At 42.5% G+C, this 16494-nt stretch overlaps 2 protein-coding genes across 3 annotated transcripts in view; both read right to left on the reverse strand.

Moving 5' to 3' along the window:
- Nucleotides 1–8597, reverse strand: part of rps6kc1 (ribosomal protein S6 kinase polypeptide 1) — a 27554-nt gene extending 18957 nt beyond the window's left edge. Inside the window, exons 1-12 of one of the 2 annotated variants that reach the window (XM_031870336.1) lie at nucleotides 8413–8597; nucleotides 7357–7392; nucleotides 6618–6692; nucleotides 6142–6262; nucleotides 5308–5423; nucleotides 5134–5227; nucleotides 4963–5016; nucleotides 4411–4833; nucleotides 3577–3701; nucleotides 3147–3245; nucleotides 1447–1494; nucleotides 805–937 (exon numbers count right to left, since the gene is read on the reverse strand). In XM_031870336.1, coding sequence (XP_031726196.1) covers nucleotides 805–937; nucleotides 1447–1494; nucleotides 3147–3245; nucleotides 3577–3701; nucleotides 4411–4833; nucleotides 4963–5016; nucleotides 5134–5227; nucleotides 5308–5423; nucleotides 6142–6262; nucleotides 6618–6692; nucleotides 7357–7392; nucleotides 8413–8514 — 1426 coding nt within the window. In that variant the 5' untranslated portion in view covers nucleotides 8515–8597. The remainder of the gene's footprint in view (nucleotides 1–804; nucleotides 938–1446; nucleotides 1495–3146; nucleotides 3246–3576; nucleotides 3702–4410; nucleotides 4834–4962; nucleotides 5017–5133; nucleotides 5228–5307; nucleotides 5424–6141; nucleotides 6263–6617; nucleotides 6693–7356; nucleotides 7393–8412) is intronic. The other variant, XM_031870338.1, reaches the window with a different exon arrangement.
- Nucleotides 8598–9011: 414 nt separating this feature from the next.
- Nucleotides 9012–14125, reverse strand: moxd1l (monooxygenase, DBH-like 1, like). Its single transcript, XM_031870339.1, has 13 exons — nucleotides 13856–14125; nucleotides 13538–13684; nucleotides 12507–12659; nucleotides 12312–12401; nucleotides 11840–11995; nucleotides 11644–11746; nucleotides 11109–11281; nucleotides 10920–11008; nucleotides 10514–10610; nucleotides 10301–10360; nucleotides 9572–9666; nucleotides 9344–9443; nucleotides 9012–9183 (listed from the first exon to the last, which is right to left on the reverse strand). Exons 1-13 carry the CDS (start codon nucleotides 14123–14125, stop codon nucleotides 9025–9027), a joined length of 1692 nt encoding a protein of 563 aa, XP_031726199.1. The 3' UTR covers nucleotides 9012–9024.
- Between the last annotated feature and the right edge of the window lie 2369 nt (nucleotides 14126–16494).

Consider the following 16494-nt stretch of genomic DNA (forward strand, 5'->3'; position numbering starts at 1 on the left):
ACACACACACACACACACACACACACACACACACACACACACACACAGCTGTAGCGTGAGCAATTGGAAGCCAGCATCTGTTGTGTGTGATGAGAATGGATAGGGAGCTCACAGTGATGATAATGATAGTAGGGCAACTCGATGGCTTAGAAAGTAAAACCATCCACGTTGTTTTGTCCAATGTCACTCAGGTCACCGCCTCCCTCCGTCTGCCTGCCTGTCGTCATTTAACCTATCAGCTGCGAACGGCACACTAAAGCAGAAGAAGCAACCCTGGATTTTGTTAATCGCACGGCTGAAATGTAAACTGTGGGGAAACGATGCCTTCTCTGGCATTTTGATTGGCTTTATTCGATTATGTTCATATGATATTAAATACTGTCCACTAATATTAGTGCAGGGTGGTTATAGAGTGCACCAGATTGAATAGGTTATGGAGTATTAAAAAAATATGGCTGGATTTCATTGTACGTCGTCACCCACACACACACGAGCTACACACACACACACATACACACATACACGCATCGTAGAGCGAGTGGGTTGTAAGGAGGCCCAGGTGTTGGCATAGCTAATGAAGCATGGCGCCACCTGGTATTCAGAATAATGACCTGTGACACACACCCATCTCTATCAAACATCTGTCTGGAACAAGGGCAGAGAGAGGGGTGGGAGAAGAGAGAGGGGGAGATCAGGTGAAGGAGGGGAAAAGACAAAAGAATGAAGATGAAGTTGGTGAGCATTAGATCACACACACACACACACACACACACACACACACACACACACACACACGTGCTTTACCTTCAGCATACTGCAGCAAAAGGAAAACGGTGTCTTCGGAGACGATGAACTTCCTTAGCTGCACCATGTGGGGCACAGAATGAGGCATGACTGTCCGCTTAGTCCGCCCACAGTCACTGCTCTTTCTCAGACCCTGCAATAAGGATGGAGAGAAAGAGGAAGTGTGCAATGCATTAAAGGACATAAGGAGAAAAGAAACATTACCTCCATATGGAGGGCATGAGTGGGAGGAGGTAGAGGAAGGTGAGTGTTTTAGCCTCTGTGAAGACTAAGGAGAAACCTCCTATTAACAAGTTTTGCCCCACGGCCACCCAAAGTCACTGGATTCATCAAGCCACACACAGCCCGTGACTTTAGAAGAGCCACACAGATCTATCAGCGCTACATGTAAAGTTCACATTGGTTGTGTGTGTGTGTAGGAATGTGTGTGTGAGCGCGCACGTGTGTATTCATCTGTGCCTGCGCTGTGCGTTGGCATCTGGCACACGTCTCACACCTGAGAGCGGAGGAGCTGACAGGGACAGGCCCATTAGAATCAATTACAAACGGTCACACACAGGGGCTTCTGGCACACTTCACACCTACAGTCAGTACGACAAGGATGCACACAGACACACATACACACACGCATTTTAAACTTACTTTCAGGATGAACGTCTCTTGTGTTCTCTTGTCCATGACCAAAAGAACCTGTGATGGAAGAGTGCCATTAATTGCCAGATATGAACAGACACACACACACACAGTCTAGGATGATGTAGTGGTTGTGCGCTCCAGAGTTTTTCAACGCCCGGGTCGGGTCACACATGAGGGTCACTGCAAGACAAATGTAGGTCCTTAAATGATACTAAAAGAAATTGGCATTAATGAGTCAGATCCTGCTGTGTCGACCAAACCAAGTCCCACATGACAATGTGTAAAAGAAATCTATAACAGCATGTAGTATCATACCATAAAAAAAGAAACAAATGCAGATACCACCAGTATTTTCTAATACCTGAATCAATTAGTTAATTATTCAAAGAAGAAAAATCATTGTATATTAAATTTCTATAAATTTTGGACTGCTGGTTGAACAAAACAAACGCTTTTTTTTCAGTATTTTAGGTAATTTCATAGATTTAACAATGTAAAAAATAAATAAATTGATATACATTTTGGTGCACATGTGTTGCTTGAAATAGATGTAACTACAGATCCATGCAATGCTCCATGGCAGACACAGTAACTGCTAGCAGAGCCATCTCTGAATCCCTCTGTCTCTTCCTAACCTTTATATCCTCCCCCCCTTCTCCCTGACATCTTCATTGCTCCTCTGCCTGCCCCCCCCCCCCCCCCCAGCATCTCAGGGGAGAGCTAAAGCATATGTGTGTGACCCGCTGTGGGTTCGTACACAGCGCACTGCGTGCGTATGTTTTGTGGGTGCGCTCTCTCTCTCTCTCTCTTCATGTGACCCTGGCTGGGACCAAACAGGTGCAGGCTAAATGGATATGAATGGAGCTGTGAGTAAACAGAGTGGCAGTGCTAGCCAGGGCGCTAATATAATTAAGACACAAACATCAGGGAAGGGGGGAGGTGGAGAGGAGGGGCAGCAGGGTGAGGAGCTCTCTCCATCTGTCCCCTCTGTCCGCATTAAAAGTGAAAGGAGGAAGGAGGAGGGGGAAAAAGAGGAGAGGAGCGCTGGCTCCTTTCTGGATAGCGCAGTTTCCACTTTTCTTTTTTTCCTTTTGCCGCGTGTCTGATTTGTTTCTGACACACTGTGGATTTTGCATGCACCTCTGTAGAGTAACACATGTTAGTATTGTATCAACATTTTCCTTGGGGTTTTGTGTGTGCGGAGGACGAGCATCATTGATTCAATGTAGTGTGCAGCTCTCCGAGCGGCTTGCCAAGTCATTTCATGGCTGAGTGGTGAAGTTGCTTCGCCGGCAGCTGGTTGAGAGGACCAGCAACCTAAACTGACCTTGTGGTAGTCATAACTGACGCTGAACATACACACACTCAGCTCTTACCGTACCATTCAGTAAATCCATTACGCTTTATTGCCTCAGATTTAAAAAAAAAAAAAAAGATGTTTAAAAAAAGGACATTGGGCAGGAAATCATTGTCTGCCGGACCCAAGTGTAATTATTTAGTTAGGACCTCCGTTATAGTTGTCAACGTAACAATGTTCCTCTTCCATATGTGTTATTATATTCAAGGTGAAAATTCTGACATCAAATCAAACAATGTGAAGTGTCTCTTAGTATAACAAATAGCCAAATTATTGCTTGTTTTTATAAATGAAACAACTTTTAAGTGAACTCACAAAATGCGGCTGCAAGTTGCTAAAGTGAACTGACCTTATCTATGACTCCCAGCACCCTGTATGCTCTCAGCTCCTCAGAAGGACTCTGCTGGCTTCCTCTGCTGGTGGACGGGCAACAATGTGCCCCCAAAGCCTTGGGAACAAAGCAAAAAGATTTCATAACGGTGTGCAATGTTAAAGTTAACACATGGTGACATTCATTAGGTATTCTGCCTTTTTGCAACACGTGACCCAAGTAATGTGTGGAAAACAACTGTGTCTGATCATCAGATAAAAGGTAGTGCACAGTGGCTCCACTACTAATTCTGACTGTATAAAAAGATCGGTTTAACATAAACTGTACAGTCGGGTTTATGTGCCGTCTCAAGTGGTTTAAGGACCCTGGTGGATGCACGCATATAAGGCACATTTGCATAATCTAACACTGACAGCACACAGGCCAGTGGCATTCCCCTCCCACTCACCACTGTCTGCGTTGACCCTTGACCCATGTTGCTTCTCAGATGCTGACTGGATATCTGTTCTGCACGCATCAGATACTCTGCGGTCTTCTTCTTCACTGCCTCTCGCCGCGTGGGACTGGGCTCACCTGAAAAGGGTCATGCATTTCTCTTTACCAAGCAGTTTCTACACCGCGGCGGGGTTCAAAGTTTCTGTACAAGCATTTTATTTACTGACAAAACAGCATGTTATTATGACAAGGTAATAAACCACTAGGGTAAAAGTGATGCCTTCTTTGAGGGGATGTCAGGGTCAACTAAAGAGCAGCAACCCTGCTGCTGGAATCTCCGCTATCATAAACACAAGGACACCCATCCGAGTAGATAGACATTCATGATCACCACTTGTAGAAAGTAATGAGCTTCGATCGAGATCCGCTGTTCAAGAGGACCGTTTTCAAAACTTGGATCATGACCTACAGTATCTGTGGGCCAGGAAAGATTTTATTAATGTTTTTACTAGTCGTTAAATTGAGTACTACATAGTCTGTGTATATTGTCCTGTGTGACTCTGGAGGGAGCTTCATCACGTGTGGATCTGGACTTAGTCTTGGAGACAACAGTTTTTTAACAGAAAGCCAGCATTGCAATTTTGCGGAATAAAGTGTAAAAGATGTGGGTGTTCACCAGGCAGGGAGGGTCACACGTAAAGATGCTACTGTGTCAAATGATGGGACATGTACGATACACAAATTTAATTGCTGATTTTAAAAATGTTTTCTTCAAGGCCCTGGTCTCTAGTGAAAGACGTTGTGTCACTGCTGCACATGTAGGCACCAAGCGCTCTCCCAAACTAACCTTGCACTCCTTGCAGCAGCAGGTCCACTCCGCTGCGATAGCAGGAGAAAGCTGCCTGAAAGTCCTGCTCTTTCTCCTTCTGCACAGCCAAACAGATGAGCTCACTGGCTCTGTCTAGGTAGTCGGACTTCACGTCCTTTGGGTGGCCACCACCGGCTTTCCTCAGACGGCCGGAGAAGAGCGGCGTTCGGCCTGGCCGGCTGACCTCTGGGTTAGGGGCTGAGGAGGCAGGGACCGGGGCAGGAGATGGGGTGCGGCGATCGTACAGGGAGGGCAAGCGGGGGCTGCAGCTGCTGCTAATGTGGGTGGCACCCCCCTGTGGCTGGTTTGGGGAGGTGCGGCCTGAGGCCATGCCATCATCCAGCCCAGTCAAAGAGTCGGTATCCACACCCAGGGAGGTCAGGTCGCTGTCACTGGACGGGCCTGGGGAGGAGAGCAATGCTCGGGTCAAAACAGACACATACACACACATACACACTCCTTAATGAGTCTATTTATGAGCTCTCATGGATGTGTGTGTGTTATTTTGATACATAAACAAACAAACTTTACCACCATACTCAGATGTGATCGTCAAATCATCCGCACCACTGATGTCTCTCTGAACTGGAACAAAAAACATGTCCACAAATCTCTGAGCCAGAGTGAATTCATTGTAAAAACAAGTCATTGTAAATTAAGAGGAAGATGGATTTGAGGAAGTGTGGTTGTGTTTCACCCTACCGTCAGAGCTGCAGTCTGATAAACTGTCTGCCAAGAAGTCTGAAAAGGGCTCAGCTGGTCCAATGAGCTCGGAGCCGTCGTGGACCTCGCCTCCCTTGAAGAGAATCGAAAAAAATTGCAGTTCAAAGTAGTCTGGGAGGAAGTTTGTGTTTCTGTGTGTGATTTTTTTGGTACCTTAAAGAAATCGTGGATGTGCTGGCTGCTATAGAGAGCGGGGATGTTAGCAGAGAACTGCAGCAGATCCTCGGAGCACTGTCTTCTTTCCTCAACTACCGAGTCATCAAAACGACCTGCGCTTGCAAAAAAAAGACAACGCACGCACTGTTGAAGAAAATCATTCAAGTCCGGTTCAAGAAGTTGCTGTGGTGGTGGGAGGTTAATGAAGCGTGCCGGCTCACTGGTGAACTTAGACACAGTGACCCAGAGCAAAAGAAAAAGGAAGCATTTCATACAGTAAGCCGAGGCAGTGATTAGGCTGTATGCAAATAGTAGAGAAGAAAAAGGGAAGGGAAGACCAGGATCAGACGTAATTTAATTAGTGGTAACAAAATGCAGGAAGAGGGCATTTGCATTCAGAGCTGCAGGACGGACACACAGTTGGCATTTGATCAAGTCGAGGGGTCAACACAGTAGGGGGCCCGAGGAAGCACCCGTTAGTAAGTCTGCACTGGCCACAATGTATTCTTCATCAACACACACACACACACATTAGAGGGATATTGCCTTTAAGCAAGTGATTATGTCAAGTAAGTGTAATTAAGAGTGCTTAATGACACTGAGCTGCCTCAAGGAGGCAGAGTCCTCACTGCTCCTTCAGTGATCCAAAGATCCAGGATTTAGTCTCTCTACAGCAGTCAGTCACACAGTTCTGTCACTAACGCAAACAACCACGGTATCAAAAAGGTAGCAGAGGACCAAAAACAGGAGAAGAAGACTCCTCAAAGATGAGCATTTGGTCTCTCTGCATTCATCTGGACAAATGTGTGACACAGGGGAATCGCTTCTTACCAAAGACTTTGGCCTTGGCAAACGGGGGAAACAGCTCCGACTGGCTACAAACATTCTTATGCAACTGCCAGAGGTTCTGATGAAGCTTCCGGAAATCACTGTACCTCTTCCATACCGTTATCTACAGAAAGAACAAGAGGAGAGATGGATGAAGATAGGGAGGAGGAGGAGGAGGAGGAATCAATCATCTTCTGTTTAATAATACATGAAGCTTCACCAAATTAATTAAACCAATTGTGGTGCTTGAAGAGGTAACCAGATTTTGTAATTGTCTGTAAAGTAATCTCATTAGCATTGTATTTAAAATGTCTGTTTAATATATTCATTGTGAACAGCACCTCTCCATAGCCTGAAACTAAAAACGAATCAAAACTCAGCCATTGTTCCTCTGCTAAGTTAAGTCAAATCTTATGCAGTAAAACGTCCAACACAAGTCACAACATTCAGACACAAACGTGCATAAAGTAGTTCCTTACTCTGCGGCATAAAGCAAAACATAATGGCCTAATGTTGAGCTGCGAGTCCGGTTTGCTAAAATCCTGGCCAGCCTGCTGGTGTGAAGAAAACAGGGCTGAGCAGAGCACCACTCCCAGAGAGGAGCACTGCCCAAATAATGGAGGTATGTGTTCTCCTAGACACGCATGCAGTAATTGACATCATGCCCGCTGCATTAGCACTGGTTCCAGGCTAGACTGCATTCTTCAGTGTGTGACAAACGCTAGAGAGCATGCATGTGAGTTTTTACAGCATGTTTTTAGATACATTGTGAAAAAAGGAAATAGCTGAATGTTATGTAAGACCTTTTAAAAGACAGATAACAGTTATCTTGGGCGATATTTAATACTTGGACAACTGTGTCAGTGTTCTGACATGAAGTAAGCTTGAAGTGAAAAAAGAGAAATAAAGAAAAATTCTCCTGAAGTATACTCTGCTTTATTATATGACTGAAATTTCTGGGCAGAAACATTAAGCTTTGCTTTACCAGATCTCTCGTTTCAGGATGTGGAATAAGAAACATAAAGCCACACACAGCTCACAGTCTGACGTAACAGATAGCTCACACTACACAGAAGCCGGGCTTATCCTCCAACCCTGCAGGGGAAATTCCCTTGGAGAGATTCCATTAAACTCCTGTCTTTCAAGAAAGTCAACTGTCTGCCAATGCTTTGCACACTCACTAAGTCACAATATGGAAATAATGGCTACATGTCTTACCTCTTGGACATCCTCTGGGTTCTTCCTGGAGATTATCTATGTGGAGAATGGGGGAAGAGAACTTTAGAGGGTTTAGAACCTCTGTGTGAAGAATAAGATGCCCGGCGCTGGTTCAAGACTTTATTGAGAGGCTGGCACGAGTATGAGCAGAGACACAGCTCTGAGTGTGACAATGAGTGCTTTATATGCCGAGTGAGTGTAGGAACGTGACATCACCAACAATCATAACAAAGAAACTCAGCCGGGCCTGTTTCTAAGTTATTGAACTGGGAGTGTGACCATGAATCTGTAACACTGCACAAACTGGTGACTGGAGGTTTGGCATAAGTGTGGCTGAATATTGAGATATGTCTGTTCATTTCACCATCAGATGACTTACTATACCAGCACTTGATCTGTGAGTTTGCTGTATATTATCAATGGGGACAGGCCTGATTGTCTCAAACTGAAACCATTTTTTTTGATCTAGGGTTTCTCCAACCTTGAAATAGCGTTATAGTATAGCAACACCTTACTCATGGAGTTTCATGTTAATCAATTATTGTTTAAGGTTATGAAGCTTTGGCATTTCTCCATCTAGATCAGGCTTGTAATCAGGAATCCCCCACAACGTTAGTTATTCTTTCAAGGCATTTATCCAGGAAACTTTCCTAAAAATATAATGGCAACATGAACCTGCTAGTTATTGTTTGACATGATCTCCTGAATGTTTATCTGTCGTAATGCTATATATAGGACTAACTGAGCTAGCTAGTTAGCTACCTAGCGGGTAAAACCAGGTCAACACAGCGTTTAGGTTAGGTTCAGTCTTGCTAATGTAAATTAGCAACTAGATAATCCACTGGAGGGTTGAATAGAAACACATATTAAAATACAAACAAGCCTGAATGCTACTGTAAGCTAACGATCACACGTAAACAATAGCAGTTACACTTACCAGCTAACCTTGAGCGGTTGAAGTAACGTTACTTGTGTTTGCATCATATTAGCTTGGTTAGCATAGCTAGCTAACAACACCTAGCATCAGCCCTGAGTGCCCATCCTCCCTTTACTTACCCTCGCGGTGACGTTGTACACAGTATAGCCTTTCAGGTGCTTTTTGGGATCTGTGACAGTATAAAAACGAGCCAGTTCTCCTCTGTCCCGCTGCGATATCATTCTGATAGTGACAACATTGCCAAAGCTACCACTCAGCTAGCCTTACACATTCATTCCTTGACAGCACAGTGCCAGGCAAAGCAAATAAGTTAGAGCTCCCCCCTGTGGAACGTATGTGTAACTACATGCCTTAATGTCACATCCACTTTTTACAGACTTTTTTTAGATTGTCCTAACACCACTTTCATATATTATTTGTGGTGTATATACTTTATTAGGTGAGAACTTAGCAAATGATTGGCTCTATATTTGTATACATATAAATATCAGCAATTAGGCTGAGAGTGCATGAAATGAACACAATACATGTACACACATAAGAGATGATTAATAATCAATACCAAGGAGAAAAAGATATGCAATGAACAGAGCTAACAAAAACATAGAAAGTGGTATACACCCTGTCTTGTAAAGTTGAATGAACCCAGTGGCCTACAATAGAGATTTTTTTAACAGTGCCTTCCTTCATCAAGATTGCAATAGTTTGGATCTGTTACTCATACAACCATGTTACATTACTGCAATCCAGAGTAGCAGAAGTATTATTCCTGCTAAGTTCATAATCCTGGAAGCGCCGAGTCCGCTTGCCGCACTGGTTTTGTGACAAGTGACAGTCGGTGTCTTCATCATCTTCCTCACCGTGCCTTTTTGGTTAAATGAGGAGTTGTTCTGTGAAATAGAAAAGATGACAAAGAAATACCTCTTTTTATGATACTTGGCAGAGGACTCCACATTATTTTATAAACAAAAATTCCTCAACAAAATGTATTTATTAGATTGAAGGTATAATAGAAAATAGACGATCAAACCATTGAGACGATTCACTTACTTCGTCATCAGAGGCAAACAGAATTTGTGGAAGGTCCTTCAGAAAACTCTCCTGCGCTGCAATTGGATCCTGGTCTGAAGTTGGGGCGTCCTCAGACATGCTGTCAGAAATCAGTAGAAGAGCGTATCAAGATACAGCTGCTTGAAAAAAACATGTATGTAATGTATATATCATATGTATAAGACCTGCATCAGGCCTTACTGTTAGCTTATGTTAGTTGATAGATACCTTGTATTTGGGTTGCTAACACAGTTGGTGATCTTGATTGCAGGGTAGTAGAGTAGGAAGGCCAGGCACATCTCATCAGTAGTTGCTAACCCCATCTTAAAGAGGACAATGTAATACATGGCAGGCATTAAAGACATGAGATTCTCTTTATACATGTTCATAAAGGTAAGATGCCATGGGAACACCATGAAAAAGCCAGGCAGTGGCGTCACCAAGAGGGGTCCAGGAAGGGCCAACCTGATATTCTCTGGTCCAACACTGACCCCCCTGTGGTTCGTTTAAACTTGATTAAGCTTGTTCACAGTAAATATTCAGTTTCTAACAATCAGTGTACACCTTCAAAAGATGGCTATAGATTTGGGAAAAGGACATATAGCCTATTTGAATGAATAGTGTAACACATATACAGATACATAGCAAATTAAAACAGGGTTGTTGTGAAACTCAAACTGTAACCGTAGCACATCAGATCATTAGTATCATTACTGAAAAATAAGAATCCAAAGTATTCCATTTGTACCGGAAGGACCATTCAATTTTCTGTTCATGTCACGGTGCACCAACACAACACAACCACCAACACATATTTCAACAATTTTTCTGATACATGAAATATTAAACTGTTCTTCATGTTACATGTGTTTATTTTTTTGTATTTCTTGGACCACCCTGATTTCATTTAAAGCACATTGTGTGCGTAATGACATGAGGTTAACTGTATTTACCCACCCTGGTGACGTTGGTGCGATCGGTAGTATTGTAGGTGCACTCCACCGCAATCTCATCACCCTGTAATGGGAGACAAGACATGCGGCATGATACTTTACAGAGCACTGTTTAAATTATATAATTCTTAACAGCACAAACAACCAAGAACTTACTAAAAAACTGCCTTGTAAAATATGGGCATACTATTTGGGCATGGAGGCAATGGAAACCTACCAGCTTGATGGTCTTGATCTTTCCCAAACTGACGCTCTGCTGTAGCCCAAAGTTGTAATTTTCATTGACGAGCAAGAAGTCTATCTGAGTTCCATTTCTCCAGTGAAGATGTATGAAATAACAGTTTTACAAGACAACAAAGCTACAATGCAAATTCTGCATCAAAACTGGATATTACTCAAAACAAAACAACCTTAAGTTCATTATTTAATCTTCTCTTTTAGTTTTTGGTTGTCCATCAAAATCCGATGATAACGTCCACTCCTTTAACAGCGAGATCTTTGGTTTTATAGTTACCAACAATTTGTTGCTGTGTTTTTACAAAGCCAGTCCAATTTAATGAATCTCTTTTTTCATTCTTAAACCTCCATATGGACTGACAAAAAGCAAATCTCTTCTTTCTTACCTGTAATGGCCCACTCTGACTTTCCTCCCAGCCAAGTGAGTGTGCAGCATCCCAGCAAACACGTGCAGGTCAGGCACAGGATTCATAAGCTAGGGGTGGAAAGTAAACACTATCAGGAACACAGTCATTACAAAAAAAACGACATATTAACTTATCTCATTTTGAAATCTATACTGAAACAATACAGACCTGGGAAAAGAGACTTGTATTACACATGCCGTAGGTGTGGAATTGAGTGGCTTTTGGAGGGATGTTGTAGCTCAGAGAGGTATGTGGGTTCACACCTGTGGTCAGGATGCCGCCATCATACTTCCTGCGTTGGACTGTGTAGTGAAGCCTCAGTCCTGAGCTGTCTCTCCTACCTAAACAGAAAGAGACAGTAGTTTAAAAATGGTTGCATGTTAGTCATGTCAAAGAAAATAAGTAATAAGTATAGTAAAAAATAATACTGTGTTATGACAGCATATTACATGCGACTTATACCTGACATGACTGTGTACTGTGTATTATTGCCCAGACAGCAGCCAAGGCAGATGTTTTCCATGTTGTATTAATTGTATTTTAAAGGGAAATACCACCAATTTTACAAATAAAGGCCAATTTACTGCCCATGGGAAGTCCTGCTCAAATAGATAGATATTTGGATGTGTAGATAGATATATCTATCTATCTGAGCTATGACAAGTCTGAGACGGATACATAGATACATAGATACAGTATTTACCTGCTTCATTGTTTGGATTGTTGTAGTGGATTTCCAGCCTATACAATGTATCACTGTCCGCACCTCCAACAGGAATACCCACATTTTCTGGAAGCTCAAATACCTGAAGTTTCAGGAATAAATTGGATATGGATATACACACAAGAATACAGACAACAACATGAATTTAAGCATTGAGAGATAGATTCTCCTTCACCCCTCCTCCCACTGCCCATGCAGCCACCGCCTCGAAGCAGACGTCCCCCATGTCGCCCATGAAGCACGGCTTGTCGTACGTCTCCGTCACAAAGGAGGGGCAGCGGTACAGCAGCATGTGATGCACAATGTCAGGGTTCTCAATCACTGGTTCAATCTGAGGTAAAGTAAGAAGAGATTTGAGTTAAAAAAATGGTGAATGAAGGTAGAAATAAAACTGAAAATCGGGATTCATTTTATGTTGACTTTTCATGTGTGGGACTTTTTATTCTTCTACAGCTAGGACACTTACTTATACAGTGTCAGTTAAGTATTTTCATCTTTACTACTACTACAGTCAGACTTGTTTTGCATCTGAAAGCTCAGTCCACTCGAAAGATGAGTAGTATAGCGTGTTAATCCAACACCACATCAACAGAACAACATTAAATTGTTGATTTTGATTGAAGGTGAGGAAAAATACGAATGATTACCTGATATATATAATATGTTGTATTTGGATCCAAGTTTTGAAACTTCATGACCTTGCAGTGGTAGTAGGTGTGATTTTCAGGCACAGTGACCTGCAAAAGATAAAGTTAAACTTAAAGTTAAAATCTACAAATGTTCCCATAATTTCCAAACATGCCTTGTGTATCATTCTCATAAGTGTTTTCAATTATTCCTACATTATCCATTGTGACGTTGAGATAGGTGAGGTTGGTTGAGCTTGGCCTGGCCACATAGTTCAGCAGGTTGACTTCCTTGGCGCCTCTACGGTGCCCATGATAACCGAGCGTATCCGTTGTTCCGAAGGCATAGATAATTTTAATGGGTGTATCCTGGAAAAGAGGTGGAGATTTTAGTCAACGAATATGATACAGTACAAAAGCGGCAACATGAGAGAGCTTTCATTGAGGGGAAAGGGATGTGGCATGTTCTCAAAACTGAAAGATCAAGTCTCTATTTACCTTAAGAACCAACTAATTTTTTTTAAATCAAGTGATAAACAGAGTCAGTTTAATGCTCTGACTTTGCATTCTGCTCCCACAATGTTCAACTCATATAACAAGGTGTTATGACTAATGATGTATAGTGTTTCATGTGTTAAATGCAAAACAAAATCTTGCTTTTTCTTTTGTTGCCATTGTCTTCACATTGGAAAAACACCCAACCCAATGTACTGTATTGAAGAACATTCAGGTGAACCTGACAATAGAAATCCTCTAACACAGTTGACGTGGATAAAAGCAGGAAACTTGATCTTTACACAGAAGATTTAGATCAGCTGTACAAAAGAGTTTAGAATTACAAATAATGAGCCACAACAGTGGAGAAGAAGTCTAACCCTTGTGATTCAGGTTGGTGGTATTGATCCCATGGACATTTTTTCCATGGGATCAATAGTTCATTAATAATTTTTCTATTCTGTGTAAAGTTTTAACCAGTCTGAAATCAACAAGATTAACATTATACGTCGAGGACATTTGCAATCTCAACACATATTCAGTGTGATTTAGCAATGAAACTTGACCGGAATAAGTAAAACACCCTCAGAACCAAATAATGGATAAAACACTAAATTCTCAAGCAATTTTTTGTGTGTCAATGGGGACTGAAATTGATACGCATGCCACATTTCTCAAGCTCTACACCTATTTTCACACATGCAGAACGTAGACTTTAAAAAACTGGGAGACAAAATATCCGGAAGTCTTACAGTGATTGGGGAATCTTCGTGATCACACGTCTGAATGGACCTCTGAAAGGTCATGATGGTTTGACCGTCCCTCTCAGTCAGAGACAGGAGAGTGTAGCTCTGCTGCTCGTCCAGCACAGGCATGGAATCCCCTACTGCATGGTAATCCTAATGGACGAAAAGACACAACCCTCAGACAACAGCAATGTGTTCAGTTTGCTATTGAGCATGGAAAAAAAACAAAAATACATTTTGCCTGTAATATTTAATATCCAATTATGGAGGAAACATAAAACAAACTGCTACACATGCAGTTGTTATCATCTGGGGCTGACTTACTCTGAAGTAGCTTCCACTGGGTCCAACTCCCCCCATGACGATGTCGGACCCGGTCATCTCTCCGTCCGAACTGAAGCCAAGGCCCACCCAGCCTGTTGTGTTGACCACCAGCTTGAATGTTATGATTCCTTGCGGGTTATCGAAGCCCCACTTCAGGCACACCAAATGATCCTGGTCCAGGTACTCCATGAAGGGCAAGTCGGGGTCCGACGCCCCGGCTCCCTTTGTCCAGACCGAGAACAGGCAGAGGAAAGGAAGCAGAGAGCGCATGATGTCTCTGGGAAGTTGGAGATCTTCAAACTGAGCTCAGTGTCTGTGGAGCTGCCAGACACCCTCCCACCCTCCTCTGACACACCTGCGTTGCTCTGGGTGATAACAGCAAAAAATGCTCAGTCATCTGTCCTTGTAGCACAAGAACCCCCCCCCCACTGCATACCACTTTGGCTGCTGCCTCAATTGCATTCTTATATTTTGTGCTATATTTCACTTTCAATTAAGGATTTCTTTCATGGCTCATTCTCTGTGTGAAATCTGCTTCTTCACCGCCTTTGATGTGAAAATCTTCGGCCTCGAAGTCCAGTCTTTTCATATAATTACACACTCATACCCTCTTTCTGTTTCTCTTAACGAGCTGCAGACTTCACCGACTTACTGTATCCACCCCCTCAGGTCCCCTTACATCAACTCACTCCACCGGTTCTTTCACATTGACGGATAAATGAGACCACTCAGGTGTCTGATATATGAGGAGGCGACGAGGAAGGAGCAGGAATGAAAGTTGAACTTTTCATTTCGGCCAAAAGTCGAGGTTGTCAATATATTGACTTGTTGTAAGGTTTACCTCTCTCTCTCTCTGTTACCTTCTCATATATCCAACACTTGATTCCAGCCCAAACTATTTAATCTTATAGGAATGTGAATAGTGGGATCATGCTTTCAGATCATTGGCACTGGAAGTCACTGTTGAATTTCTGTATGCCTTTGGTGACGCTGCACTTGTATACTGTAAATCTTAATTTTTGTTATTGACATTACACACTTCATTTATCTCCGGCACTTCAGCTTCAACAGATATGTCAACTGCTTTCAGCATCCACACTTCAGCTGACACCGACAGCAAGAAACAACTCTGCTGACACTTCTTTCCAACTGGCACTAAAATATCTACAGGGCACTTCAACTATCTCTGGTGCTTCAACGTAAAATTTTCAATTGCTGTCATCTTTTGCACCTCAACTACTTTCAGTGATTACATACATACTGAAATTTCAACTGCCAACGGGGCTGAAATTTGAAATGATGAAATACTGACATGTGACCAATCATTACACCGGTGCTGTGTAAGTAAGTAAGCAAGTTTTATTTATAAAGCGCTTTTCACAGACGTTAGTCACAAAGTGCTGAACAGGAGCAGAATTACAAACATAAAAAACACTATGTGACCATTGTGGACATTTAAGAATGCACAAAAAACAGAAAGTATAAAATTAAAACATGGTTTAAAAGCAGGCCTAGGACATGAGTTTTTACCCAAACGGCAGTCTAAACAGGTGTGTCTTGAGCTGATTTTTGAATGAGTTCACAGAAACAGCAAAACGTAGATGTGCAAGCAGAGCATTCCACAACCTTGGTGCTACTGCCTCAAAAGCTCGATCACCACGGGTCTTAAGGCGAGTGGACAGACAGATAATTTAACACATTTGACCTGAGAGCGCGGGCGGGTGAATAAGAGTTCAGCCACATATGTAGGAGTCTGACCGTGTAGTGCTCTGTAAGTGAGAGTGAGAGTTTTAAAGTGGATGCTATAGGGAGCCAGTGGAGAGATCTGAGTATGGGGGTGATGTGAGACCGTCTATTTGTCCTAGTGAGTAATCTGGTGTCAGCATTTTGGATTACCTGCAAACGGTTCAGAGCAGCTACACTGAGTGAGGAGAAAAGTGTGTTACAAAGTCAAAGAGATAAAGGCGTGTATAATCATCTCTAGTTCAGCTGTTGATACTACGGATCTCAGTTTACTGATATTTCTTAGGTGGAAGAAACATGATCTGGTGGGCTAAGAATGAGGTGTTGCATGTTAGAAGAAAAGATGACACAAAACAACCAAATCAAAGGACAATGAGGGAGCTGAGAGGGTGAGGCAGTCTGAACTGGCCAGGTTTAAAGGCTTGCTCTCTGACAGTGCGTCAACTCCCTCTATAACTCCGATTCTACATCTCAGATGAGAACAATTCTAAGTTGTTAACAGGGTTTGCAATTTTCAGCATAAGATAGCAGGATGGAATTTGCTTAATAATCTAATCTTTTCTATGAACAAAGAGTGATTAGAAAGATGAGAACTGGACAGAATAAACATTATTTCTTATATTAATCAACTTATTGTAATTGTTGCTTTGTCTTTGGTTTTGATTTGATAATCAGAAGCTTGTACAGTAGATGTGTCACAGAGCTACCAATGATGGGCCTTGTTTGTAATGTAATAGCACATCGAGCCCAGCAGAGGCCGACTTTAGCATAAGAAATAAACCCTGAGTCACTCCCTTTCAGCCGTTGGGCCAGCTGTGAGCTGACAACATTGTGTCAGTAAACACACTACATACAGTAGCTGCCTTAAGATTACAATAATACACCGGAACATTTAA

Source organism: Anarrhichthys ocellatus, unplaced genomic scaffold, assembly GCF_004355925.1.
Source record: "Anarrhichthys ocellatus isolate YVR2014 unplaced genomic scaffold, GSC_Weel_1.0 scaffold52, whole genome shotgun sequence".
In the NCBI taxonomy this organism is placed as follows: Eukaryota; Metazoa; Chordata; class Actinopteri; order Perciformes; family Anarhichadidae; genus Anarrhichthys; species Anarrhichthys ocellatus.